This window comes from Chiloscyllium plagiosum, chromosome 38, assembly GCF_004010195.1.
Source record: "Chiloscyllium plagiosum isolate BGI_BamShark_2017 chromosome 38, ASM401019v2, whole genome shotgun sequence".
NCBI classification, from domain to species: Eukaryota; Metazoa; Chordata; class Chondrichthyes; order Orectolobiformes; family Hemiscylliidae; genus Chiloscyllium; species Chiloscyllium plagiosum.
This window is the reverse complement of record NC_057747.1, coordinates 7,358,383-7,384,972: the sequence shown is the minus strand read 5'-3', so window position 1 is coordinate 7,384,972 and position 26,590 is coordinate 7,358,383. Positions and strand designations below refer to the sequence as shown.

The following is a 26,590-nucleotide window of genomic DNA, read 5'->3' as shown; positions in this document are numbered from 1 at the left end:
CATTTCACAACAACTTCCTGGGCTAGAATTATCAGCATGTGTCTTTCAGAATAATGCCACAAGGTCAGCTGAAAATTGAGCCCTGAAGTCCTTCATAAGATAGTGATAAAGCTTTTTAGAAACACAACGAGGGTATTAACATCAAAGTATGTATGTGTGTGTACATGCATGTGGGTGGTCGGGAGTCAAAGGGAGTGGAGAATGGGGTAATGTTTTAAGACTGAGATTTGTTTAGATCTGTGTTCAGACTGTGAGCTCCCTGCATTACAATCGCTGCACTGGCGCTTAATGAGTTAATGCGAAATCCTGAAAATCACAATCGAAGAGTAGTCAGTGCACCGGTCTCAATAGTTACCAGCAAAAACATTTCCATATGCTGTGGAGAATATTTAATGATAATAATTCATTCAGTCAAAAACACCTCATAAGAGTGTAATTATTTTTAGGGGGCTATCTTCAATCCTCAGCCTGGACACTGGGAGCAGTCACTTCCAAAATCTTTGAACTGTGACCAATAAAAAGGCCACTTCTGTCTTTCAGCTTGATCTTTTGATCTCAGAGATAAGCCAGACAGAAAATAGTTCCGAGGTTTCTTTTCAGGCGCCCTGCTGTGTAATATTGAGGCAGCAGATGTGAATCAGTCCAGACGCTAATCCCTTTGTTTCGTCTACCAACTTTCATCTTGCACTTAGGCTGATGTTCACTTTCAAGAATTTTCCTTTCTTTATTCCCAGGGTGTGAGAGGCACTGACTAGACCACCACTAAGTGCCTCTTCCTAATTGACCTTTAACCATTGGTGGTGAGCCTCCATTCTGATGCCCAGCAGTTCGTGGACAGTAGGAACACCCACAGTGGTGTTCAGATGACTCTTTGAGGATGTTGACCCATTGACAATAAATAAATGGCGATATAGTTGCAAATCAGGATGAACTGTGACCTCGAGAGGAAACTGCAGTAGGCAGTGGGCCCATGCCTGTGCTGCTTTGTTCTTCTAGATGGTAGAGGTCACAGATTTGGAAGGTGCTGCCTATGAAGCCATGAATGTACTTCTTCCAGAAGGTGTTGTATAAGGTAATGGTTCTGAAGGGGTTAATATAGAAGCTGAATTTAGCTCCACCCAATCTGATGATGTTACAGTCTCTGGGTGGAGGAGAGACAGTAGTTCAAGGTGTCGATAGAGACAGATGGGTCTTCTCTGGCTCCTGACAGTCTGAGTAATTATGCCAAACAAGTCAATACAAGTTGTATTTAAACTATTGCTATTGTGCAGTAAATTACATCTTGCTTTGTAAGACAAGTGCCTCTTCTTGCTAAGAATTAATACTGGGTTATCCTCTACTGGGGCTAAGTAGATAGGCTCTCAGACACAGGAAGGAAGAGACAATTGATCACAGCATTTTACCCCAACCACCAGCAGTTGGCATCGCAACATGAGGCAGCTTGTACACATCAGTGTGGGGCAACTGAATATTGAAGATGATGGATAGCTGCAAATCAAGCGGGTTGCTTTGACCTGATTGGTGTCAAGCTTCTCAAGTGTTGTTGGAACTGGTCTTATCCAGACAAGTGGAGAGCATTCCATCGCACTCCTGACTTGTACTTTATGGATGGAAGCATAGTAGCCCAATAGTGCAGATAAGAGACCATTCGGCCTGTCAGGTGTACACCGACCCTCCAGGGAACAATCCACGCAGACCTGTAACCTTGCATTTACTATGGATAACCTACTTAGCCTGAATATCTTTTGACACTATGGGCAATTTAGCTTGGCCACCTGACCTGCATATCTTTAGACTGTGGGAGGAAACCGGAGCACCTGGAGGAAACCCATGCAGATGCGGGTGAATGTGCAAACTCCACACAGACAGCCACCCAAAGGCTGGAATCGAACCTGGATCCCTGGTGCTTTGAGGGAGCAGTGCTAACCCCATGCCACTCCTAAGGTTTCAATTGCTACAATTATGTGGGACTTTGGTAACATCACACCCTGAAGAATGGGTGGAATCTCAGTCTCTATATTTAAGGAAGGTACAGTCAAGGTTCACTTGACTGGGCCCTGGGATGAGCAGGTTACCCTATGATAGGAGGCTGAGTAAATTGGATCGATACTCTCTGGGTTTTAAAAGAATGACAGGTGATCTCAAAGAAACATTCAAAATTATGAATGCTTAACCGGGTGAGCACTGTGACATCACTTCCTGTAGTAGAGGAATCTCAAACATGGAGGTACACTCTCAGGATAAGGGGCTGATCATTTTGGACTAAGCTGGAGGAGATATTTCTTCACTCACAGGATTGGGAATCTTTAGAATGCCCTACCCTGAGGGTTGTGGATGAAGGATGAGACAGACAGAGGGACAGGGGAGGTGGGTGGGAAAGTGGATTAGATTAGATTACGTTACAGTGTGGAAACAAGCCCTTCGGCCCAACAAGTCCACACCGACCCGCCGAAGCGCAACCCACCCATACCCCTACATTTACCCCTTACCTAACACTACGGGCAATTTAGCATGGCCAATTCACCTGACCTGCACATCTTTGGACTGTGGGAGGAAACCGGAGCACCCGGAGGAAACCCACGCAGACACGGGGAGAACGTGCAAACTCCACACAGTCAGTCGCCTGAGGCGGGAATTGAACCTGGGTCTCTGGCGCTGTGAGGCAGCAGTGATAACCACTGTGCCACCGTGCCGCCCACTAAGGTGAAGTCTAAGATCTGCGATGATTATATTGAATGGTGGAGCAGGCTCAATAGACTATATGCTCATCTCGAATTCCTCTTTCTTAAATCCTTATGTTTTGTAGAGGCAGGATATATCACAGAATTCCCAGCCTCTGATCTTCTTTGGTACCTACAGTATTTATATGGCTGGTTCAATTATATGTTTGTCAATAGTAACTGCTAAGATATTGATGGTGTAGGATTCAGCAATAGTAAAATATTTCAGTATCAAGGGGCGATGGTTAGATTCTCTGTTGTTGTGGAGATGGTCATTGCCTGGTAATATGTGGTGGGAATGTTACTTCCCATTTCTCAGCCAAAGCCCGAATGTTAACCAGGCATTTGGGCATGGACTGCTTCGGGAGCTGAGGTACCATGAATGGTGCTAAACTTCATGCAATCATCAGCAAACATCCCTGCTCCTGATTCGGTGACTGGGAGGTTGGGAGGGTAAGGTCATTGACGAAGAAGCTGACGATGTTTGGGCCTCGGACACTATCCTGAGGATCTCCTGAAAAGATGTCCTGGAGCTGAGATGACTGACCTCCAACAACTAAGACCTTGCTTTGTGCCAAGTATGACTCAGATCAGTGGAGAGGTTTTCCCCACATTCCCATTGACTTCCGTTTCACTCAGGTTCCCTGATGCCACACTCGGTTAGGTGCGGCCTTGATGTCAAGGGAAGTCTCTCACACCTCACCTTTGGAATTCAGCTGTTTTGTTCGTGTCTGAACCAAGAACGTGAGAGAGTCAGGAGCTGAGTGGCCGTGGCGGAACTCACAGTGCACATTGATGAGCAGGTCACTTCTTCACAAGTGCCACTCACTAGCGCTGTTGATTCCTCTTTGCATCACTTTGCTGATGATGATTAACTGGTCTGTTGAGACGGTATTTGGTTAATTCAAGATCTAGAGTCCTGCTAGAGTTAATATTTCTGGTTGCTGACCATTGCCATTTGACAGCTGAAACATTAACTCTTTCTCTCTGTATAGACGCTGCCTGACCTGCTGAGAATCTCAAGCATTTGTCTGTTTTGATTCCAGATTTTCAGCATCCGCACCACTTTACACTTTTGAACAGATCAAGCTGAACTATAAATAGTATCGACAATATCTTCACCTGCTGTCTGAGGAGCAAGCTCAAAAGAAAAGCCATCGTAAAAAAATACTGCACAGGCAGGGAAGCTGTATTTTGATTATAGATGGAAATGGATCATTCTCAAATATACCCAATTTCCCTTTCATGAAGTCACACTGACTGCTTTATTAGATCATGGTTTCCCAATTGTTCTGCTGTTATTTTCTTAATAATTTATTCCAATACATTTCCAACAATAGATGTGAGACTAATCAGCTTACAGTTACCCATCTTTTGTCTTCCTTCTTTTTTGAATTGAGGTGTCACACTGGCAATTTTCCAATCCTCTCCAGAGATTCTGGATTTTCCAGAATCCAAGGATTTTTGGAAAATTACAACCAATACATCCACCACCTCTTTTAGGATCCGAGGAAGCAAACTATTAGCATCAGGGGTCTTCTCTGCCTTTAGCCTCATTAGTTTGTCTCTGACCACTTCTTTAGTGATGGGTAGAATCCCTGCAGTATGGAAGCAGGCCATTCAGCCCATTGAGTTCACACCTTTTCGAAGAGCATTGCCTCCAGACTCACCACCCTATCCCTGTAATCCTGCACTTCCCATGGTTAATCCACCCAGCCTATTCATCCCTGGACACGATGGACAATTTAGCATGTGTAATATCTGTGTAATATCCTGCCTCTACAAAGCATGAGGATTAAAGAAAGAGGAACTTGAGATGAGCATATAGTCCATTGAGCCTGCTCCACCTAACCTGCACATTTTTGGACCATAGGAAGAAACTAGAGCAGCCAGAAGAAAACTATGCAGACACGGGGAGAACTCTACCCAGACAGTCGCCCAAGGCTGGAATTATATCCAGGTCCCTGGCGCTGTGAGGCAGCAGTGCCACCCCAGTGATGACTTAATTCCTCCACCACATTCTTTAATATTAATGGAATGTTCAAAATATCTTGCCCTGTACAGAGGGTATAGGGATAGTGCAGAGTGGGCTTGCTTTGTAGGGACGGTGCAGAGTGGGCTTGCTTTATAGGGACGGTGCAGAGTGGGCTTGCTTTGTAGGGACGGTGTAGAGTGGGCTTGCTTTATAGGGACGGTGTAGAGTGGGCTTGCTTTATAGGAATGGTGTAGAGTGGGCTTGCTTTATAGGGACGGTGTAGAGTGGGCTTGCTTTATAGGGACGGTGTAGAGTGGGCTTGCTTTATAGGAATTAGGGACGGTGTAGAGTGGGCTTGCTTTATAGGAATGGTGTAGAGTGGGCTTGCTTTATAGGAACGGTGCAGAGTGGGCTTGCTTTATAGGGACGGTGTAGAGCTGCTTTATAGGGATGGTATAAAGTGGGCTTGTTTTATAGGGACGGTGTAGAGTGGGGCTGTTTTATAGGGAGGGTATAGACTGTGTTTAGTCAGAGCAGTGGAATTAAACTCTGAAATCTTTAGGCGGAGTATATCTTTGACAGAAAATATTGAGTACAAGAGCTGGCAGGTCATGTTACAGTTGTACAAGACTTTGGTTTGGCCACATTTGGAATACTGCGTACAGTTCTGGTCACCACATTACCAAAAGGATGTGGATGCTTTGGAGTGGGTACAGAGGAGGTTCACCAGGATGTTACCTGGTATAGATGGGCGCTAGCTATGAAGAAAGGTTGAATAGATTAAGATGATTTTCATTAGGAAGACGATTTTCACTAGGAAGCCGGAGGTTGAGGAGGGACCTGATTGAGGCCTACAAAATCATGAGAGGTTATAGACAGGGTGGATAGCATGAAGCTTTTTCCCAGAGTGTGGACTCGATTACTAGGGGTCATGAGTTCAAGGTGAGAGGGGAAAAGTTTAGGGGAGATATGCATCGAAAGTTCTTCACACAGAGGGTGGTGAATGCCTGGAATGTGTTGCCAACGGAAGTGGTAGAGATGGGCACGATAGCATCATTTAAGATGTATCTAGACAGATACATGAATGGGCAGGGAGCAGAGGGATACAGACCCTTAAGAAATGGGTGACAGGTTTAGATAGAGAATCTGGATTGGCGCAGGCTTGAAGGGCAGAAGGGCCCGTTCCTGTGCTGTAATTTTCTTTGTTCTTGAATTTACTGACAGTTTGAAAGCTCCTGAGCAATGACATAGCTTTTGTACATTTGCCATACTCCATGCTGTCATCTGTGCTGTATTTAAATTAATTTTAAAACAAAGATTGGCCCAGGATCTGAACTTTCTGCATTACTCAGCCTGCTTCAGTTTTAAATGAACCTACCTTTTAAAGGGCCTATGGGTGGGTGAAACAAGCTTAATATTTATGTTTATAGTGAATTAGTTAGTATCCAGGAGGCAAAAAGGCACAAAGAAGGGCTGACATTCTAAACTCTAAACTGACATCCTACACTATTCCTTTCAAAAGCATTTGAAGAATTTTGTTTTCTATTTTCCGTGTTTTTTTTTAAACAATTCTTTCATGGGACTGTGTTGGAATATACTGTCTATCCCTAGTTGCCCTTTAGAAGGGTGGTGAGCTGCCTTCTTGAACCGCTGCAATCCATCTGGTCTAGCTACTCTCCTCCCCCTCCCATATGGTGTCAGGGAGGGTATTCTAGAATTTTGACCCATATTTGTGTTGGTTGGACTTGTGTTTATACACGGAATGAGGAAGTCTGTCAGTGTTACTCATGGCTGAGAAAGCTAGACCTACAATACAGTTCCATTTCCAGTTTCAGAGACGTAGGATGCAATGTGGTTAGAGTCAAGTGTAGAGACAGAAAACTCAGCTTTCAAGCACTGGGGGATTGTGGGATGGAAGGACAAATCATCAGCAAATTTTATCAATGATTTGGAGGGCGACATCCTATATTCCCGCTGAAGACTGCAAGTCTTTGGGGCAACAAATGGGCATTTGGGCTTTGGGACTAATGGCATCGGGGCCAGTACCCACCTTGCCAGAAGCCAGACAATGGCAGACATTTTCACAGAGAAAGCCTCCTAATTGGCTGCTCCCATGCTCACTGTCCAATTAAAGATAGGGGATGGAGTCTCTGGACTCTGGTGACCCAATCACAGGACTAGCAGCTCAGGCATCTTGGAGAGACAGTTGCTGCTGAGGCAAGAAGGAGACATCGAGGGCCACTCCAACACAGAGGTGCCATTGAAGGCATGAATTGAAATTAATAATTCCGAAAGGCCGATCAGACAGAGCCTCCCTGGAGGTATATAAAGGATGGCACAGATATGGGAATGTTTAAGCAACAGGCAGGAAAGGGTGTGAAATCTCTGGTCTGATAAAAAAGGAGGAGGGGTGGAATTTCCAATTTTATTGTGGATGTTATCATGTTCTGGCTGACATGGTTCAAATAAACAAGCAGATCCTGTGCTGACATGTTACAGCACCTTCTGCAATTACTATTCAATGGAAGGCTCCATGACGATTGTCAATGATGGCATCATCCAGCCCTATTATAGAAACTTCTATTTCATCCCTTTAAGGTCCAGAAAATCAAGTTACATTCTGATAGAAGGCCACTTACGATTCCTCGGGATCAAATTCTACATTTCCCAAAATTAAAACAAAGAACTGCAAATGCTGGGAATCTGCAACAGAAACAGAAATTGCTAAAGAAACTCCATAGGTTTGGTGGCATCTGTGAAGAGAAAGCAGAGTCAATGTTTTGAATCTGGTGACCCTTGCTCAGAACTGAAAGCAACTACATTCCTAGCTACTACTCCGAACAAGGGTCACTGGACCCAAAATGTTAACTTTGATTTCTCTCCACAGATGCTGCCTGAGCTGTTGAGTTTCTCCAGCTATTTCTGTTTCTGGTCTACATTCAGACTGGGACGTTTGCGGTGAATTGGACCTAAATTGTAGACTTATCTACTCTGTGCCATGAATTGCTTCCAATGTTTTGAGTGATCCAGCCTCCCTGAGGACCAGAGAACAATGCTAGGATTGTGCACTTGTGTAATGCCTGGCCACAATCAGAGGCAGCACAGTGGCTCAGTGGTTAGCACTGCTGCCTCACAGTGCCAGGGTCCTAGGTTCGATTCCAGCCTCGGGCAACTGTCTGTGTGGAGCTTGTGTGGGTTTCCTCCGGGTGCTCTGGTTTCCTCCCACAATCCAAAGCTGGATTGGCCATGCTAAATTGCCCACAGTGTTAGGTGCATTAGTCAGGGGTAAATGTGGGGAATGGGTCTGGATGGGTTATCCTTCGGAGGGTCAGTATGGACTTGTTGGGCTGAAGGGCCTGTTTCCATAACTGTATGGAATCTAATCTAATCTGTATTATCATAAAACAGGACCTTACATGAAATGATCGAGGTATTGGTTTAATCTTATAGTTTATGTGTGCAAAGTGCCAGGTGAGTTGAGTCAACATTGTGGCTAAACTCCATGGGCATTTGCGTCGAACTTGGCTTCCTGAAGTGGGCTTGGAAACCCAAGTGGGGTCACAGGCTGAAACCTTGGGATAGCAAGTTCCAAGGCAGCAAAGGCCACTTCCACCTGCCCCCTCCCAATCCCACTCCACCCCACTTTCACTGAGAGCCTTGAAATGGAGTTCACTGTCGGGGAAGCACCAGCGTAAGTTATATCTCACTGCATGGAGTTGACTCCTCACCCAGACAGTGAACGTCTTCACCCAGACAGTGGTGAGCCTGTGGAACCCTCTGCCACAGGAAATCGTTGAGGCCAATAATTGAAGACTTGCAAGAAAGATATGAATATAAGTGTGTGGATATGTTATACAAAAGTAGATATAAGACTTAAGGGATCAAAGTATGTAGGAAGAAAGCAAGAACAAGGTACTGCGTTGGATAGTGTGCCATGACCATACTGAATGGCAGAACAGGCTTTAAGGGCCAAATGGCATGCTCCTGCTTCTACATTCAGTATTCACAAGATCTGCAAAATAGATACGATATTCATCATTCTATAGTTATAAGGTAGAACACAAATTATACTCCCACTGGGTTTGGGGTGGCTGTAAGAGTTTGCTCTGGATATATCTGAGGTATGGGTTGGTGTCACTGCGGTAAAAAGGGAATGGAGCTGTTGTTTAGGATCCCAGGCCAATTTGGCTATTCAGAACAAATCACTGTAAACATTCCCCTAACGTGGGTCAGGAGAAAGATTTTTTTTTGTGAGTCAGGCAATACAGAAGTGCACAATCCCAGCATTGTTCTCTGAGCCTCAGGCAGACTGGATCACTCAAAACATTGGAAACAATTCCTGGCTCAGAGTAGATAAGACTACAATTTGGGTCCAATTCACTGCAAATATCCCCTTTGTCGATGGGCTCACTGTTGACACCTGTTGTTCCACCGCTGTTCTATTTATAGACTGAGCGAGCTGAACATTATGTAGCTTATGAGAACTGACCTTACCAGAGGCAGAATTATCCACTATGCAGCGACTGTGCCAAATCAAACAGTCACAACCAAACCTTTATTTGCCTGTATAGGGGATTACAGTGTGCCATCAAACAGCTCAGTGGGCCCACTCACCACAGACTGACAGCTTGGAAAGGCTCCAGGCTGAATGTGCCAACACACTCACCTCCAATTGGAATCACAAATCACAAACTGCCCTTTCACTGCTGACTGCCGTCACCTTTAACGCTTGTGCCCACCTTGTCTTAGAGCCCAGCTCTTGAAAGGAATCCCTGTGCGTTCAGATCGCTGGGATTTGTAAAAGGCAGAGGCCTGGCCCACAGATGTTTACAGAATTTCTGGAATTAAGTAAATTTTCTGTTGCAAAACTACTATTGCATTAAAGGGGCAATGCCTGTGAAAGGGAGAGCTAGACCCACAGCAAAGTGGTTGGCTCTTAAGGCGGTTAAGAGTTAACGGCACTGCAATAGGTATGGACTCATATGTAGGTCAGACCAAGTAAGGATGGCAGATTCCCTCCCTAAAGGACATTAGTCAACCAGATGGGTTTTTACAGAAGTCAATAAAAGTGACCATGAGACTGTGGGCTAGGTGTTAGGAGTCCCATGCTCAGTTCGCCTTCGGTGGAAAGGCACATAAATGATGATAAGTGACCAGCTCACTACCGTCCAAACCACACTGAGCTTACCTCCAAATAGATACATTGATTTTGATATCCACCCACCATATGTCAATAAGTAATAATAAATAATGAAGCGGGGGCAGTGGACCCGTAATCCAGAGAGCCTAACTCATGTTCTGGGGACATGGACTTAAGTCCCACCATGGCAGATGGTGGGATCTGAATTAATGAAAAACTTGCCTAAATGGCGACCATATTGGTTTTTGGAGGAAGTCACCTGGTTCACTGATGCCCCTTAGGGAAGGAAATCTGCTCATCAGCAGAAAAATACAGCCCTGGGCTGGGGGTGGGGGGCATCTAATTCTTGGCCTGTTGGTTCCAATCAACTTTTCTGCTATTCAGGGCTACAGGGTTGGTGACAACTGCTCGTTTATAAATTTCTGCACTAGATTACAATTTTATTCAATGAATGTCAATTCCACCAACTCTGGTAGAATCTGAACCTATCCCCCAGAGCACTGGCCTCTGAACGACTAGCGACATTACCTCACATCACTATCCCCCTCCAACCGCCCCCCCTGCCCCCGGCCCCCATATAACTTTGACCACAAAGGTTATAATAAAATTAGAACCAAAAGGTTTTTAAATTAATTTCCAGGGCCCATCTGTTCCCCAGTCCATTCTTTTGTCTTGTCATCACCATCGTTATCTCATATTATTTTAAGGCTGTGTTCAACCATAAGATGGAGGAGCAGAAGGAGGTCAGTTAGCCCATCAAGTCTGCAGCTCTATTCATTGAGTTCATGGCTAATCTGATCATTCTCAAATCCATTTTCATTTAAACATTGCATGTATATCTTTGTGCCCTGTACATTTCAGAGCGCAATTTCCCTTTCTCCAGGATTCTGCCATCTAATCGCAACCTAAAACTTCAGAAATTCTACTTTGATGAGCGGATTATTGTGCTTTAGAGGGTTGGTGTTGCAGTCAATGGCCTGTTACATGATAATGCATTGGCCTGGTTACATCACTGGGGCATCAGGTTAAAATGCCTGTGGGGCACACAAAGTTAAAAGTCACACAACACCAGGTTATAGTCCAACAGGTTTATTTGGAAGCACTAGCTTTCGGAGTGCTGCTCCTTTATCAGCTACCAGACGAAGGAGCAGCGCTCCGAAAGCTAGTGCTTCCAAATAAACCTGTTGGACCATAATCTGGTGTTGTGTGATTTTTAACTTTGTTTGCCCCCCGTCCAACACCCTCACCTCCTCTTCATATGGGACAGAGACCTTCTGAAACTGGTGTGTTACTGTCATCGGGTTAATCTTCCTTAACAGACACAGAGATCTGACAGCTGGAATAGTGGTGTGAGGACTCCAGAGCTGACTACTGGCTACATAGCTTAGCTTATTGATAAAGCCTGAGTGGTAGAACCATCAGTAAGACTTAGCATTTTCCCCGGCTGTTCCAGATTACAAAAAGCAACAGTGTCTCACAGAGATTCACATGGATGATCCCTGGAATGGTAGGTCTAACATATGAGGAACGGCTGAGGATCCTGGGATTGTATTCATTGGAGTTTAGAAGATTAAGGGGCGATCTAATAGAAACTTACAAGATAATACATGGCTTGGAGAGGGTGGACGCTAGGAAATTGTTTCCGTTAGGCGAGGAGACTAGGACCCGTGGACACAGCCTTAGAATTAGAGGGGGTAAATTCAGAACAGAAATGCGGAGACATTTCTTCAGCCAGAGAGTGGTGGGCCTGTGGAATTCATTGCCACAGAGTGCAGTGCAGGCTGGGACGCTAAATGTCTTCAAGGCAGAAATTGATAAATTCTTGATGTCACAAGGAATTAAGGGCTACGGGGAGAATGCGGGTAAGTGGAGTTGAAATGCCCATCAGCCATTATTGGCGGAGTGGACTCGATGGGCCGAATGGCCTTACGTCCGCTCCTATGTATTATGGTCTTATACAGACTCAATTCAGACGAGTAAACCAATGTGCTTCACTGAAGGGAAAGGAAGAAAGAACAAAAAGGAAAATTTAAGGATCGTCCTGTCTCATTTGATTTACTCCAACTGAGAACTTTAACTTTTATACAAGGCCTATACCTTTCAATAACTATTTTAAAACAAATAGAATTATGATCACTAGTCCTAAAGTGCATCCCCACTAATTTGCCCTGCCTTATTTCCCAACAGAAGGTCAATTTCTGCTCCTTCTCTAGTAGGTTCATCTACATATTGATAAAATAAGTTTTTTTTTGAACACACTGAACAAATCCCTCACCATCCAAGCTCTTAACACGATGGCAGTCCCAGTCTATGTTAATGTTAAAATCTCCTCCTATTGGAACCCTATTATTCTTACACATAATCTGAAATCTCTCTACATATTTGCTCCTCAATTGCCCTCTGACTATCAGGGGGCCTATAGTGCAATCCCATCAAGATCATCAATCCCTTCTTATTTCTGAGAGTACATAAGCTAACATATAGATCATAAAACACATCAGTCATATATCCTACAACCTGGCTCCTTGATCCTTAGGACGTTCTCTTTTAAAGTGATATCACATACCAAGTGGGATTCATTCACTACTGACTGGCAGCACCATCAGCATAAAGAAGCACTGCTCAGAGCAACAAAGATTGGGAAATGAAGTCGGGGTTGAAGCATCCCAAGAACAAACAGAAAAAAGGTATTAAAAGGCACGCAGTGGCTCAGTGGTCAGCACTGCCGCCTCACAGCGCCAGGGACCTGGGTTTGATTCCATCCTCAGGCAACTGTCTGTTTGGAGTTTGTATATTCTCCCTGTGTCTGCATGGGCTTCCTCCAGGAGCTCTTGTCTCCTCCCACTGTCCTAAGGTGTGCAGATGAGGTGGATTGGCCATGCTAAATTGCCCATAGAGTCCAGGGACATACAGGCTAGGTGGGCAAGCTAGGGGAAATACAGGGATAAGGTAAGGGAGTGGGTCTGGGTGGGATACACTTCGAAAGGTTGGTGTGGACTTTATTGTTGAATGCCCTGCTTCCACACTGTAGGGATTCTAATAGCATTATGACCAGGGGTCAAGATCAAAGGTTTCAATCTCCAATACAAGTAAGGGAGAAATATCACTTTTTAAAAATTCTGTTCAGATTTTCATCAGTGGAGTGACTATCTCCCTTAAGGAATAAAAAAAAATTGAGGATGTGTTTCTAGCTGTTCACATCGGCTTGTTGAAGCACTGGTCTTTTGTGTTCCTGATTTTCTTAGACAAAGGGATTTCAGAATCTATTCAGGTCATGCAGTTGTTTTTGCTGCTCAACTGTCCTATGTTAGTCAGAACATCCTTATCAACAGCATTAAGGAACAAAAAAGTAAAAGACCCTCAAACTGACACAATAATGTTAGGAATATAGGATGGCCATCAATGAATACAATAAGGAATTGAGGGGAAATTTCTTTAGCCAGTGAGAGTTTAGAATGTAGAACTGGTTACTGTGATCATAGAATCCCTACAGTAAGAAAACAGGCCTTTCGGCCCAACAATAGGTCATAGGTGAGATAGGTTATTTATATACAATATACAATATATGTATTATAATTATATATATAGTAAGTTCACTTAATTTGAGTTTGGATTTGAGCTGCTGGCTAGTTCTTAAGTTTTTGTACCTAGGTACTTATACCTAAGATGGCGCTGTGTGTCACAGCATTGAAAGCTTTCCACTGTTCTCCTGTATTTTAGTACTTGAGTGCACATAACAATAAAGTCTAAATCTAAAAAAAAACTAAATCTAAAATTTTGGTCTGTGTATCTGAAGGGGTTTAATGATTAACATCATATTTATGTAGCTATGGTGGTTTATTTTTAAAACCACAGTCTGGGAACAATTGTGCATTAGGCTTTCAGTTTAGAAGATTCTGGATATTGTGTAGTTTTTTTTTTAGTTAGGGGAAAACACCCATAGCTTGGGAAATAAAACTTTTAAGGTTTTCATCTGGTAGTTTGCATGAGGCTTGAGTGAAGCTGAATGTGTAAAACAGATACTAGTGTGCATAAGTGTGTGTCAGTTATTTTGAAAAAATAATTTTTGTTGCTAAACTGTGCCCATTGTCTTGTGCAAATTTTAAATACTGTGGTTTCTTGGAAAACAATGCCTTCCTCGAGTGCTGTGGGTTTAAATTTAATGAATTTTTGAGGATATTGATGAATTATTCCAATTCTGCTTCTGTGCGAGTCAGACTACCCATACGTCAACACAAACACAGGATGTTCCTGAAAGGTACAGGTGCCCTAGTCCCCGTGGATTGTGCTCTCACTGGAGAGAGATGACTGGTGGTGGTTTCACTTGAGGGTCACCATGCCTCAGGCAAGGGCTGAGGTTGAAAAGTTAGCTCAGCCCTTGCCATGGTTACCTCATGGGAATTGTGCCCAGGCTGTTGGCATCATGCTGCATTGTAAAGCAACCATCCAGCCAACTGGGCCAAGCAACCCTCCAGAGCAGGCTATGACATCCAATAAAGGAAGTTGTGAGAATAAAAAGGTAGCTTCCCAAAATTAAAACATGGCCCTTGAGCAAATCTCAAGAGAAGCCCTCGAAAAATAAAATGAATATAATTATTTTGTGCCCTACCTCTGGATTACTAGTCCAGTAACATTACCACTATGTCATCTTTTTATTCTAGTCAAGGTAAATAGTGTTGATGCATTTAAGAGGAAGCTAGCGAAGTATATGAGACAGACAAAATATAAGGATGTCTTGATGAAGTGACCTGGCAAAGACTCCTGGGAAAGCATTACAATTGGCAGGGACCCATTGAGCCAAATGACCCATTTCCGTGCTGTCATTCCAGTGAGATAATTAATATGTTGAATTATAAAGAAAAAGGCATTGGTCTGAAACAGTTGCTTTAAAGAGAACACTGCCTTAAGTTCCTGACCCAGGTTTGTTCCATCTGAAGATCAGATATTCATGAAAAACAGTAAGGTACGTTTAAAGAGAAGGTTTAATGTTGTGGAAGCAATCCAGGCACAGAGTTAACTTCGAAATTAACCTCAGAATCTCAGTGACGACTAACCACACAAACAGTAAAACCTGTAAAATATTAAATTGAGCCACTTTCTCAAAGGATAGTGATAAACTCTGTTATCAAATTCACAGGAATCTAATCCACAGTAAAATATCTTTCTGATTCATAAACTTTAGGTTATTTTCAAAACATTAAACATTAAGTTAACACATGCATCAAGACAAATTTCATATTTGAAGTTAACAATGTGTCTTGAGGCCATAGCACCATCTGTGAAAGATAATCAATGTTTTTGTACTTAGCTGAGCTGTTCAACTAAAAGGAGAACTTTCCGTAATAAGGGAAAAACATTTCCAAGTCTGTCAAACATTGCAGTTTGATTAGTAACAGCACCACATTTTAACATCTGTGGAGGCACTGCCTGTAATCTCATTTCTCTAGAACTAGTTTCTCTCACTGCAGTAAATAAGGAGGTTGGAGGAAGTGATTGGGAAATGCAACACATCATCTGACGCCAGTTCTGGGAAAGAGAGAAAGTTGAAGGCTTGTATATGAAATGGACAGACGATTATATGGTTCCTTGCCAAAAACCACTGTGCAAGCAATCCCACCCCATATTGATAGGCTGAATGGCCTGATCTTATGTGATGGCTCTACAACTCTACCCTGACAAGATCTTTGCACAATCTTTTTCCCATTTTAGTGTTGAAGTTGATACTGCCCGTGCCACTGGGAGAAGGTGTCAAAACAGCTGGCTAACACTGGAAACCCATTTTGTACGGATCTACAACTCTAGGAGTTGAGCTAACATTTGGTCATTGACACAAAGTGGATTTATGGACTCAGAATTAGAAGGGAGAGGATCTATATCAGGGAGTTAACCGGGCTGAGCAGGTAAGTGATAAAGATTTGGAGTACAGTCTATAGATAGGACAGATCTGAGAGAACAAATGGCCCTTTTCCTACTTCCATAACTCTTCTGCTGCTGTTACCTACATAGAGACACACATTTGCTTACTGTGGGGGCGACATGGTGGCTCAGCGGTTAGTACTGCTGCCTCACAGCGCCAGAGATTCAGGTTCGATTCCAGCCTCGGGCGACTGTGTGGAGTTTGCACGTTCTCCCTGTGTCTGCGTGGGTTTCCTCCAGGTGCTCCAGTTTCCTCCCACATCCAAAGATGTGTAGGTTAGGGTGGATTGGCCAAACTAAATTGCCCATAGTGTTCAGGGATGTGTAGGTTAAGTGAATTGGCCATGCTAAGTTGTCCATTGTGTTCAGGGATGTGTAGGTTAGGTGGATTGGCTATGCTAAGTTGTCCATAGTGTTCAGGGATGTGTAGGTTAGGTGAATTGGCCATGCTAAGTTGTCCATAGTGTTCAGGGATGTGTAGGTTATGTGAATTGGCCATGCTAAGTTGTCCATAGTGTTCAGGGATGTGTAGCTCAAGCGCATTAGTCAGGGTAAATGTAGAGTAATAGGTTTGGGGAATGGGTCTGGATGGGATACTCTTCACAGGGTCAATGTGGACTTGTTGGGGCGAAGGGCCTGTTTCCACACTGGAGGAATTCTTGATTCTTGATCTGGATGAGAAGCTTCCTTTGAGGCTCATGGTGGACGTGCAAACATATCTTGCTATTTGATTTACAAATACCTCCTGAGTAACAAGAGATTGCAACTTGGGCGGCACAGTCGCTCAGTGGTTAGCATTGCTGCCTCACAGCACCAGGGGCCCAGGTTCAATTCCTCAGGTGACTGTCAGTGTGGAGTTTGCACGTTCTCCCCATGTCTGCATGTGTTTCCTCCAGGTGCCCCGGTTTCCTCCCACAATCCAAAGATGTGCGGGTTAGGTGAATTGGCCATGCTAAATTGCCCATAGCGTAGGGTGCATTAGTTAGAGGGAAAAGGGGTTTGGGTGGGTTACTCTTTCGAGGGTCGGTGTGGATTTGTTGGGCCGAAGGGCCTGTTTCCACACTGTAGGGAATCTAAAAAAAACTGTTTGTACAGTGCCCCCTGGTCTTACACCCCTGTCTGTCAGTTGGCAAATGGAGACTGAAATCAGGCTCAAGGAAGGAGCACGGGCCCTTTAATACTGCTACCAGTGTGACATTGGAAAACCACCCCCTCCCGTGCAGATTTGTTGCTGGCCAGTAAGTAAAGATTGTTTAAATGAGGTGTTCAGAGGCTGGCTGTTGTTCTGCTGAAAGCAATGCTCTGATTTACAGCTGGCGGTCTGCCCATCTGAGTGATGTTCTGGCCCAGAAAGCTGGTGTAAACACTGAGCACTTCTGGCCAGTATTTCTCTATCTGCTTCCCTAACAGAAGGTTTAACTCATTTTACAAAATCATACCATCTCAATAGAAGATGGAAGCCATTCATAGCAATATAGGAGCAATAGGAGTAGGCCATTCAGTCTCTTGAGCTTGTTGCATCATTCAGCTAGATTACAGCTGGTCTCTATCTCAAGTTCATTTACTCATTGAGGATCAATGTCCCTCCATATCCACACCCACTTGGCTATCTGAGTTCATCCCTCCAGAACAATACTAACACATCCTCCACTACAGCTTACACTTGTGTTCTTTGAATAATTGCAGGCATTCTGTCTCCATTACTCAGACTGGAAGCTGCTCTGCACATTGGTCAGTCCCTATGCTCCAACTTGGCTCCCTAAACCAAAGTAGATGGTAATAACTTCAGCACAGGGCAGTCACATTCACAGTCCTTCTACTGGAGACTGTGACTGGTGCCATTTGTAATGGATTCCCTTTGACACGGGAGTGGACCTTGACTGCCAATTTAGGCAGAAACTGAATGGGGCTCATTCCAATCAACGCCATGGGCGATGGACCAGAACAGGTTCACCAGCAGTAAGTCTTGGAGGGCAGCTACTGTTTCTCTGGGACAATCACCCTCAGGAATCATGATTAATCCCCTCCATCCCATATCACTGCCCCTACCAATGACCTATTTTTCTGATTATGACCTTCTGACAATGAGGATTAGCCTCATGGTTGAATATCTATCTCCCTTGTGTCTCAATGATTGAAACTAGATGAATGATTGAAAGTGCTACCTGACAGGGTGCGATGTAATTTGATCATTACCTACTTCCTTTTACCATGTGTAGCTCAATAGCCTACTGGCTTTTCTGGTTACCCATGTGTGTGGGGACTGGACAGCTTTTGCGTAAATCTGTTCAGCATTTTGGTCCTTTTAACCGTTGTGACACCACTTGTGGAGTATGTGAGTTCTTTATTTTGCCCCTTTGTTCTGCAGTGTTTTATACTTGACTGCATTAAATTTCAATTGCCTTTCCTTGGTGGACAATGAACAAAAATCTATTCATCATCAAGAGACGTTCACCACCCAGGGCACTGTAGAGTGTCTTAAAATGTCTTCTGTCTCTCAGAGTCAGCACTCTTAGTGTGTGACACCAGTGCCATACTGAGGGAGTGCTGAACTGTCAGAGGTGCCAATTTGCAGACGAAACCTTAACCTATTCCATTAGGAAGAGAGGCCAGCAACTAAGGGGACATGTATTTAAGTGACTAATAGGAAAATTAACAGGGAGATGAGAAAAAGCTGTTTGAGCCAGCGGGTCTGGAACTTGCCACCTGAGAAACTACTTGAGATAGAAACCCTCATTGTATCTAAAAGGTCTCTGTATCCGCGCCTCAAGTACTGGGTGGCATGGTGATTCAGTGGTTAGCACTGCTGCCTCACAGCACCAGGGACCCAGGTTCGATTCTAGCCTCAAGCAACTGTCCGTGTGGAGTTTGCACATTCTCCCAGTGTCTGCATGGGTTTCCTCCGGGTGCTCTGGTTTCCTCCCACAGTCCAAAGATGTGCAGGTCAGGAGAATTGGCCGTGCTAAATTGCCCACAGTGTTAATTGCATTAGTTAGAGGGAAATGGGTCTGGGTGGACTGGTTGGGCCGAAGGGCCTGTCCCCACACTGTAGGGAATCTAATCTACTGTAAGCTGCAGGGCTAAAGACCAAGTGCCAGAGAGTGGGATCAGGCTGCTTGGCCAAAGCAGACACGATGGGCTAAGTGGCCTCTTTCACCGCCATACACTTTCTACAATTCGCTTACATCATTTGTCCTGTCACTTTCTGCTTTGCTTTGTGGGGGATCCTGCTGTGCACAAAGGAGCTGTCATGGCCCTTACATTCCAAGAAAGACTACACTTTGAAAATTAACTCATCATTTTGAAAGCACTTGGGGATGCAAAAGGTACCAATTCTTCCTTACTGTTGCCTCCTTAAGTGTAGTCACTGTTGTTACATAGTTATTTGATGTGACTAGGTTAGCACCTATTTAGAATAATAGACAGACAAAGGGGTTGGCAAGACTTATTTCGAAGGGTAGCAGTTTCCTTTATGTTTTACCTGGAAATTTCCCACGACGATGAGGCCTGCAGCACAGATCCAGCAAGTGACCAACGCTGCTGTGTTCAGTAAGGAGTTCTGGTGTCTCTCCATCACCTGAGCGTAACGTAACAAACCCACCAACATCACTGAAACAAAAAGACACGGCCTTACTTCAGCGCTGTCCATTTATCTGGAACATCTCACATGATGAAGACAAGGAGGAATGAACCAACAAAAATGGATCACAGAGGGATCCATCCATTTAATGCTCCTGATTTGTGCCTTTACTCACCTCGCAGTACTTTACCAGGAATTCCCTCCAGAAACAAACATTGTTCAGCTTTCCTCAAGAACTCCTCCTAACATAGAAATCAGGAGCAGGCCATTCAGCCCTTTGAGCCATTCTGGAAGATCCAGCTTTAATGGTGACTCAAGTCCCCTTTCCTGACTGCCCTCATACACTTTGACTCTCCGTCAACCAGGAACCATAAAAGTATTCAATGGCTCAAACTCCAAATATTCTCTGGGGAAGAGCTTCACAGGTGAAAGATCCTGAGGGGATCTGACTGGGTGAAGGTGGAAAGGATGTTTCCCCTCGTAGGAGAATTAAAGATTAGTGGTCACCCATTTAAGACAGAAATTGAGAATGTTTGTAATTCCTTCCCGTCAAATGGCAGCAGATGCAGCATCTTTAAACCTTTTTAAGGCTGTGGGAGATAGAGTCTTCGTTACCATGGGGATGAAAGTTTATCGGGGATGGGCAGAAACGTAGAGTTAAGGTTAAAATCAGATCAGCCAATATCTTATTGAATGACGGAATAGGCTTGAAGGGGTGTGTGGCCTCCTCTTATTCCTCTTTCAGACATTTGAACCTTCTCAACCTTCGAGAAAAAACATCAGTGTTTCAAGTCTGATATGACGCTACTTCAGAACTGAAGAGAACGTGTCATATCAGACTCAAAATGTTAACTCTCTCTGTCTGTCCGTCTGTCTCTCTCTCTCTCTCCAGATACTTCCAGATCTGCTGGGTTTCTCCAGCATTTTCTGTTTTTATTTCAGATTTGCAGCATCTGCAGCAATTTGTTTCTATTTGAGGGGCGAATTCCCATGGACAGTCCTCCTGTCAGCAACAAGTCCTGGAGTCTGCTTGAGGTTCCTTGCCTTTCGACTGTACAACTCCGTAGGGAGCACTCTCACCTGATTCAAAACATGGAGGGATCCAAATCCCAACTCAGGACATGAACACAAATATCAAAACAGATGCAGCCAGTGCAAAGGTGAAGGCATTCCGCACTGTCGGGTGTGCTTTGATTTCCAGATAAGATTAAATCTGCTTTTCAGGAGGCTGCTAGAAACCAAAGGTACTCCTTCAAAGAGAGTTCTGCACAAAGTTCAGTTCATGACCATGTTGCTGTCTGTGTGGGCTGGTTGTGAGCATATTGGCTGCTGAGTTTCCGACAATGCAAATGTGACGGTACTTCAAATGTATTTCACTGGCCTCAACCAGCTTGGAGGGACAGCTAGCAGTGAGAAAGGAGTTAGAATAATGTACGCTGATTACTTATTGCTTGACGGATACCCATTGTGACATCTGACTGGCAAATTCTTGCAATGGATTTTATGGACATCATGCAGGGATGTGGTGGGCCTTATGGGTGGGGAACGGTGGGAGCGCTGCAGGGGCTGGAGAGCAGTGGGTACAGGAACACTACAAGAGACGGAGAGCAGTGGTTCAGAAACACTGTAGGAGGAGGGGAGCAGTGGATTCAGGAACACTGTAGGAGGTGGGGAGCAGTGGGTTCAGGAACACGGTGAGAGGTGGGGAGCAGTGGGTACACAAACACTGTAGGAGATGGGGAGCAGTGGTTCAGGAACACTATAGGAGGTGGGGAGCAGTAGTTCAGGAACACTGGAGGAAGTGGGGAGCAGTGGGAACCGGAAGACTGTAGGAGGCGGGGAGCAATGGGTGCAGGAACACTGTAGGGGGTGGGGTGCAGTGAGTACAGGAACACCGTACGGGGTGAGGAGCAGTGGGTACAGGAATACTGTAGGAGGTGGGATGCAGTAGGTACAGGAACACTGCAGTGGGGTGTGGAGCAGTGGGTACAGGAACACTAGGAGATGTGGAGCAGTGGGTACAGGAACACTAAGAGATGGGGAGCAGTGGGTCAGGAAAACTAAGAGGTGGGGGCAGTGGGCACAGGAACACTGTAGGAGGTGGAGAGCAGTTGTTACAGGAAATACTGTAGGAGGTGGGGAGCAGTGGGTATAGGAACACTGTAGGGGGTGAGGAGCACTGGGTACAGGATCACTTTAGGAGATGGGGAGCAGAAGGTACAGGAACACTGTATGAGGTGGGGAGCAGTGGGTACAGGAACACTGCAGGAGGCGGGAAGTAATGGGTACAGGACCACTGTAGGAGGTGGGGAGCAGTGGGTACAGAAACACTGTAGGAGGTGGGGAGCAGTTGGTCAGAAACACTGTAGGAGGTGGGGAGCAGTGATTCAGGAACACTGTGGGAAGTGGGGAGCAGTGGGAACTGGAACACTGTAGGATGCGGGGAGCAATGGGTGCAGGAACACTGTAGGGGGTGGGGTGCAGTGTGTACAGGAACACTACAGGAGAAGGAGAGCAGTGGTTCAGGTGCACTTTAGGAGATGGGGAGCAGTGGGAACAGGAGCACTTTAGGAAGTGGGGAGCAGTGGGTACAAGAACACTGTAGGAGGTGGGGAGCAGTGGGAACAGGAGCACTTTAGGAAGTGGGGAGCAGTGGGTACAAGAACACTGTAGGAGGTGGGGAGCAGTGGGAACCGGAACACTGTAGGAGGTGGGGAGCAGTGAGTACAGGAACACTGTAGGAGTTGGGGAGCAGTGGTTCAGGAACATTGTAGGAGGTGGGGAGCAGTGAGTACAGGAACACTGTAGGAGGTGGGGAGCAGTGGTTTAGGAACATTGTAGGAGGTGGGGAGCAGTGGGAACGGGAACACTGTAGGAGGCGAGGAGCAATGGGTGCAGGAACACTATGGTGGGTGGGGTGCAGTGGGTACAGGAACAATGGAGAGGGGTGGGGAGCAGTGGGTACAGGAACACTAAGAGGTGGGGAGCAGTGGGACAGGAACACTAAGAGATGGGAAGCACTGGGTATAGGAACATTAAGAGGTAGGGGGTAGTGGGCACAGGAACACTGTAGGAAGTGGAGAGCAGTGGGTATAGGAAATACTGTAGGAGGTCGGGAGCAGTGACTACAGGAACACTGTAGGAGGTGGGGAGCAGTGGTTCAGGAACACTGTAGGAGATGGGGAGCAGTGGGAACAGGAACACTGTAGGAGGTGAGGAACAATGGGAACCGGAATACTGTAGGAGGCGGGGAGCAATGGGTGCAGGAACACTGAAGGGGGTGAGGAGCAGTAGGTACAGGAACACTGTAGGAGGTGGGGTGCACAGGGTACAGGAACACTGTAGGAGTTGGGATGCAGTGGGTACCGGAACACTGTAGGAGATGGGGAGCAGTTGGTTCAGGAACATGTAGGAGATGGGGAGCAGTTGGTTCAGGAACACTGTAGGAGGTGGGGAGCAATGGGTGCAGGAACACTGTAGGGGATGAGGAGCAGTAGGTACAGGAACACTGTATGGGGTGAGGAGCAGTGGGTACAGGAACACTGTACAGAGTGAGGATCAGTGGGTACAGGAACACTGTAGGAGGTGGGGTGCAGTAGGTACAGGAATACTGCAGGGGGGTGGAGAGCAGTGGGTACAGGAACACAAAGAGATTGGGAGCAGTGGGTACAGGAACACTCAAGGTGGTGGGGAGCAGTGGGTACAGGAACACCAAGAGATGGGGAGCAGTGGGTCAGGAACACTAAGAGATGGGGAGCAGTGGATGCGGGCACACGGTAGGAAGTGGGGAGCAGTGGGCACAGGAACACTGGAGGAGGTGAGGAGCAGTGGGCACAGGAACACTGGAGGAGGTGGGGTGCAGAGGGTACAGGAACACTGTAATAGGTGGGGAGCAGTGGGTGCAGGAATACTGTAGAAGGTGGGGAGCAGTGGGTACAGGAACACGGTAGGAGGTGAGGAGCAGTGGGCACAGGAACACTGTAGGAGGTGGGGTGCAGAGGGTACAGGAACACTGTAGGGTATGGGGAGCAGTGGGTACAGGAACACTGTAGGGTATGGGGAGCAGTGGGTACAGGAACACTGTAGGAGGTGGGGTGCAGTGGGAACCGGAACACTGTAGGAGATGGGGAGCAGTGGGTACAGGAACACTTTAGAAGATGGGGAGCACTGGGAACAGGAATACTGTAGGGGGTGAGGAGCAGTGCGTACAGGAACACTAAGAGGTAGGGAGCAGTGGCTACAGCAACTCTGTAGGAGATGGGGAGCAGTGGGTTCAGGAACACTGTAGGGGGTGGGAAGCAGTGGTTCAGGAACACTGTAGGAGGTGGGAAGCAGTGGTTCAGGAACACTGTAGGAGGTGGGCACCAGTGTGTTCAGGAACACTGCAGGAAGCGGGGGTACAGTGGGAACTGGAACAATGTAGGAGGTGGGATGCAGTGGGTACTGGAACACTGTAGGAGATGGGGAGCAGTGGGTTCAGGAACACTGTAGGAGATGGGGAGCAGTTGGTTCAGGAACACTGTAGGAGGTGGGAAGCAGTGGTTCAGGAACACTGTAGGAGGTGGGCACCAGTGGGTTCAGGAAAACTGCAGGAAGCAGGGGTACAGTGGGAACAGGAACACTGTAGGAGGTGGGATGCAGTGGGTACCGGAACACTGTAGGTGATGGGGAGCAGTTGGTTCAGGAACATGTAGGAGATGGGGAGCAGTTGGTTCAGGAACACTGTAGGAGGTGGGGAGCAATGGGTGCAGGAACATTGTAGGGGATGAGGAGCAGTAGGTACAGGAACACTGTAGGGGTTGTGGAGCAGTTGGTACAGGAACACTGTAGGAGGTGGGGAGAAGTGGATACAGGAAATACTGTAAGTGGTGGGGAGTAGTGGGTATAGGAACACTGTAGGAGATGGGAGCAGTGGGTACAGGAACACTGTAATAGGTGGGGAGCAGTGTGCACAGGAATACTGCAGGGGTTGGGGAGCAATGGGTACAGGAACACTGTAGGAGGTGATGCGGCAGTGGGTATAGGAACACTGTAGGGGTATGGAAGCAGTGGGTACAGTAACACTGTAGAGGGTGGGGAGCAGTGAGCACAGGAACAACATAGGAGGGGGAGGAGCAATGGGTACAGGAACACTGTAGGAGGCAGGGAGCAGTGGGTACAGGAACATTGTACGGGGTGAGGAGCAGTGGGTACAGGTACACTGCAGAGGGGTGGGGAGCAGTGGGTACAGAAACACGAAGAGATGGGGAGCAGTGGGTACAGAAACACAGTAGGAGGTGGGAAGCAGTGGGTACAGGAACACAGTAGGAGGTGAGGAGCAGTGGGCACAGAAACACTGTAGGAAGTAAGGTGCATTGGTACAGGAACACAGCAGGAGGTGGAGAGTTGTGGGTACAGGAAGACTAAGAGGTGGGGAGCAGTAGGTTCAGGAACACTGTAGGAAGTAGGGGGGGAATGGGTACAGGAACACTGTAGGAGAAGGGTTGCAGGGGGTATAGTAACACTGTAGGGGTTGGAGAGCAGTGGGTACAGGAACACTGTAGGGGTTGGGGAGCAGTGGGTGCAGGAACACTGTAGGGATTGGGAAGCAGTGGGTACAGGAACACTGTAGGGATTGGGGAGCAGTGGGTACAGGAACACTTTAGGGATTGGGAAGCAGTGGGTACAGGAATACTGTAGGGATTGGGGAGCAGTGGATGCAGGAACACTAGGAGGTGGGGAGCAATGGGTGATGCAGGAACACTAGGAGGTGGGGAGCAATGGGTATAGGAACACTGTAGGAGGTGGGGAGCAATGGGTATAGGAACACTGTAGGAGGTGGGGAGCAATGGGTACAGGAACACTGTAATAGCTGGGGAGCAGTGGGTACAGGAACAGTGTAGGAGATGGAGCATTGGGTACAGGAACAGTGTAGAAGGTGGGGAACAATGGTTCAGGAACACTGTAGGAAGTGGGGTGCAGTGGGAACTGGAACTCTGTAGGAGGCGAGGAGCAGTGGGCTCAGGAACACTATAGGGGGTGAGGAACAATAGGTACAGGAGCACTGTCCGGGGTGAGGAACAGTAGGTACAGGAACACTGTCCGGGGTGAGGAGCAGTGGGTACAGGAACACTGTACGAGGTGGGGTGCAGTGGGTACAGGAACACTGCAGAGAGGTGGGGAGCAGTGGGTGCAGGAACACTGTAGAAGGTGGGGAGCAGTGGGTACAGGAACACTGTGGAAGGTGGGGATCAGTGGGTATAGAAACACAATAGGAGATGAGGAGCAGTGGGCACAGGAACACTGTAGGAAGTAAGGTGCATTGGGTACAGGAACACTGCAGGCGGTGGAGAGCAGTGGGTACAGCAACACTAAGAGGTGGGGAGCAGAGGGTTCAGGAATATTGTAGGATGTGGGGAGCAGTGGGAACAGGAATACGGTAGGAGGTGGGGAGCAGTGAGTACAGAAACACTGCAGGGGTTGGGGAGCAGTGGGTACTGGAACACTGTAGGAGGTGGGGAGCAGTGGGTACTGGAACACTGTGGGTGGCGGGGAGCAGTGGGCACAGGAACTTTGTAAGGGGTGAGGAGAGCGGGTACAGGAACACTCTTGGGGGTGGGCAGCAGTGGGTATAGGAACCCTGTAGAAGTTGGGGAGCAGTGGGTGCAGGAACACTGTAGGAGGCAGGGAGCAGTGAGTACAGGAACACTTTAGGGGATGAGGTGCCGTGGGTACAGGAACACTGTAGAAGGTTGGGAGCAGTGGGTACAGGAACACTGTAGGGGGTGGGGTGCAATGTGTACTGGAACACTGCAGAGGGGTGAGGAGCAGTGGGTGCAGGAACACTGTTGGGGGGGGGAGCAGTTGGTTCAGGAACACTGTAGGAGGCAGGAAGCAGTGAGTACAGGAACACTTTAGGGGGTGAGGAGCAGTGGGTACAGGAACACTGTAGGAGGCAGGAAGCAGTGAGTACAGGAACACTTTAGGGGGTGAGGAGCAGTGGGTACAGGAACACTGTAGGAGGTGGGGAGCAGTGGGTCCAGGAACATCATCGGATGTGGGGTGCAGTGGGTACAGGAACACTGTAGGAGGCAGGGAGCATTGGGTACAGGAACACTGTAGGAGGTGGAGAGCAGTGGGTACAGGAACACTGCAGGGGGTGGTGAGCAGTGGGTGCAGGAACACAGTCAGGGGTGGGGTGGAGTGGATTGGGTACAGGAACACAGTCGGGGGTGGGGAGCATTAGGTACAGGAACACTGTAGGGGGTAGGGTGCATTGG

General features: G+C 46.7%; 1 protein-coding gene across 2 annotated transcripts in view; it reads right to left on the bottom strand.

Moving 5' to 3' along the window:
- The window catches only part of LOC122541784 (transmembrane protein 150A-like), a 117,777-nt gene that overhangs the window by 7,067 nt on the left and 84,120 nt on the right, over positions 1-26,590 (bottom strand). For both annotated transcript variants that reach the window (XM_043678755.1, XM_043678756.1), the window contains one exon: positions 19,233-19,360. In XM_043678755.1, coding sequence (XP_043534690.1) covers positions 19,233-19,360 — 128 coding nt within the window. The remainder of the gene's footprint in view (positions 1-19,232; positions 19,361-26,590) is intronic.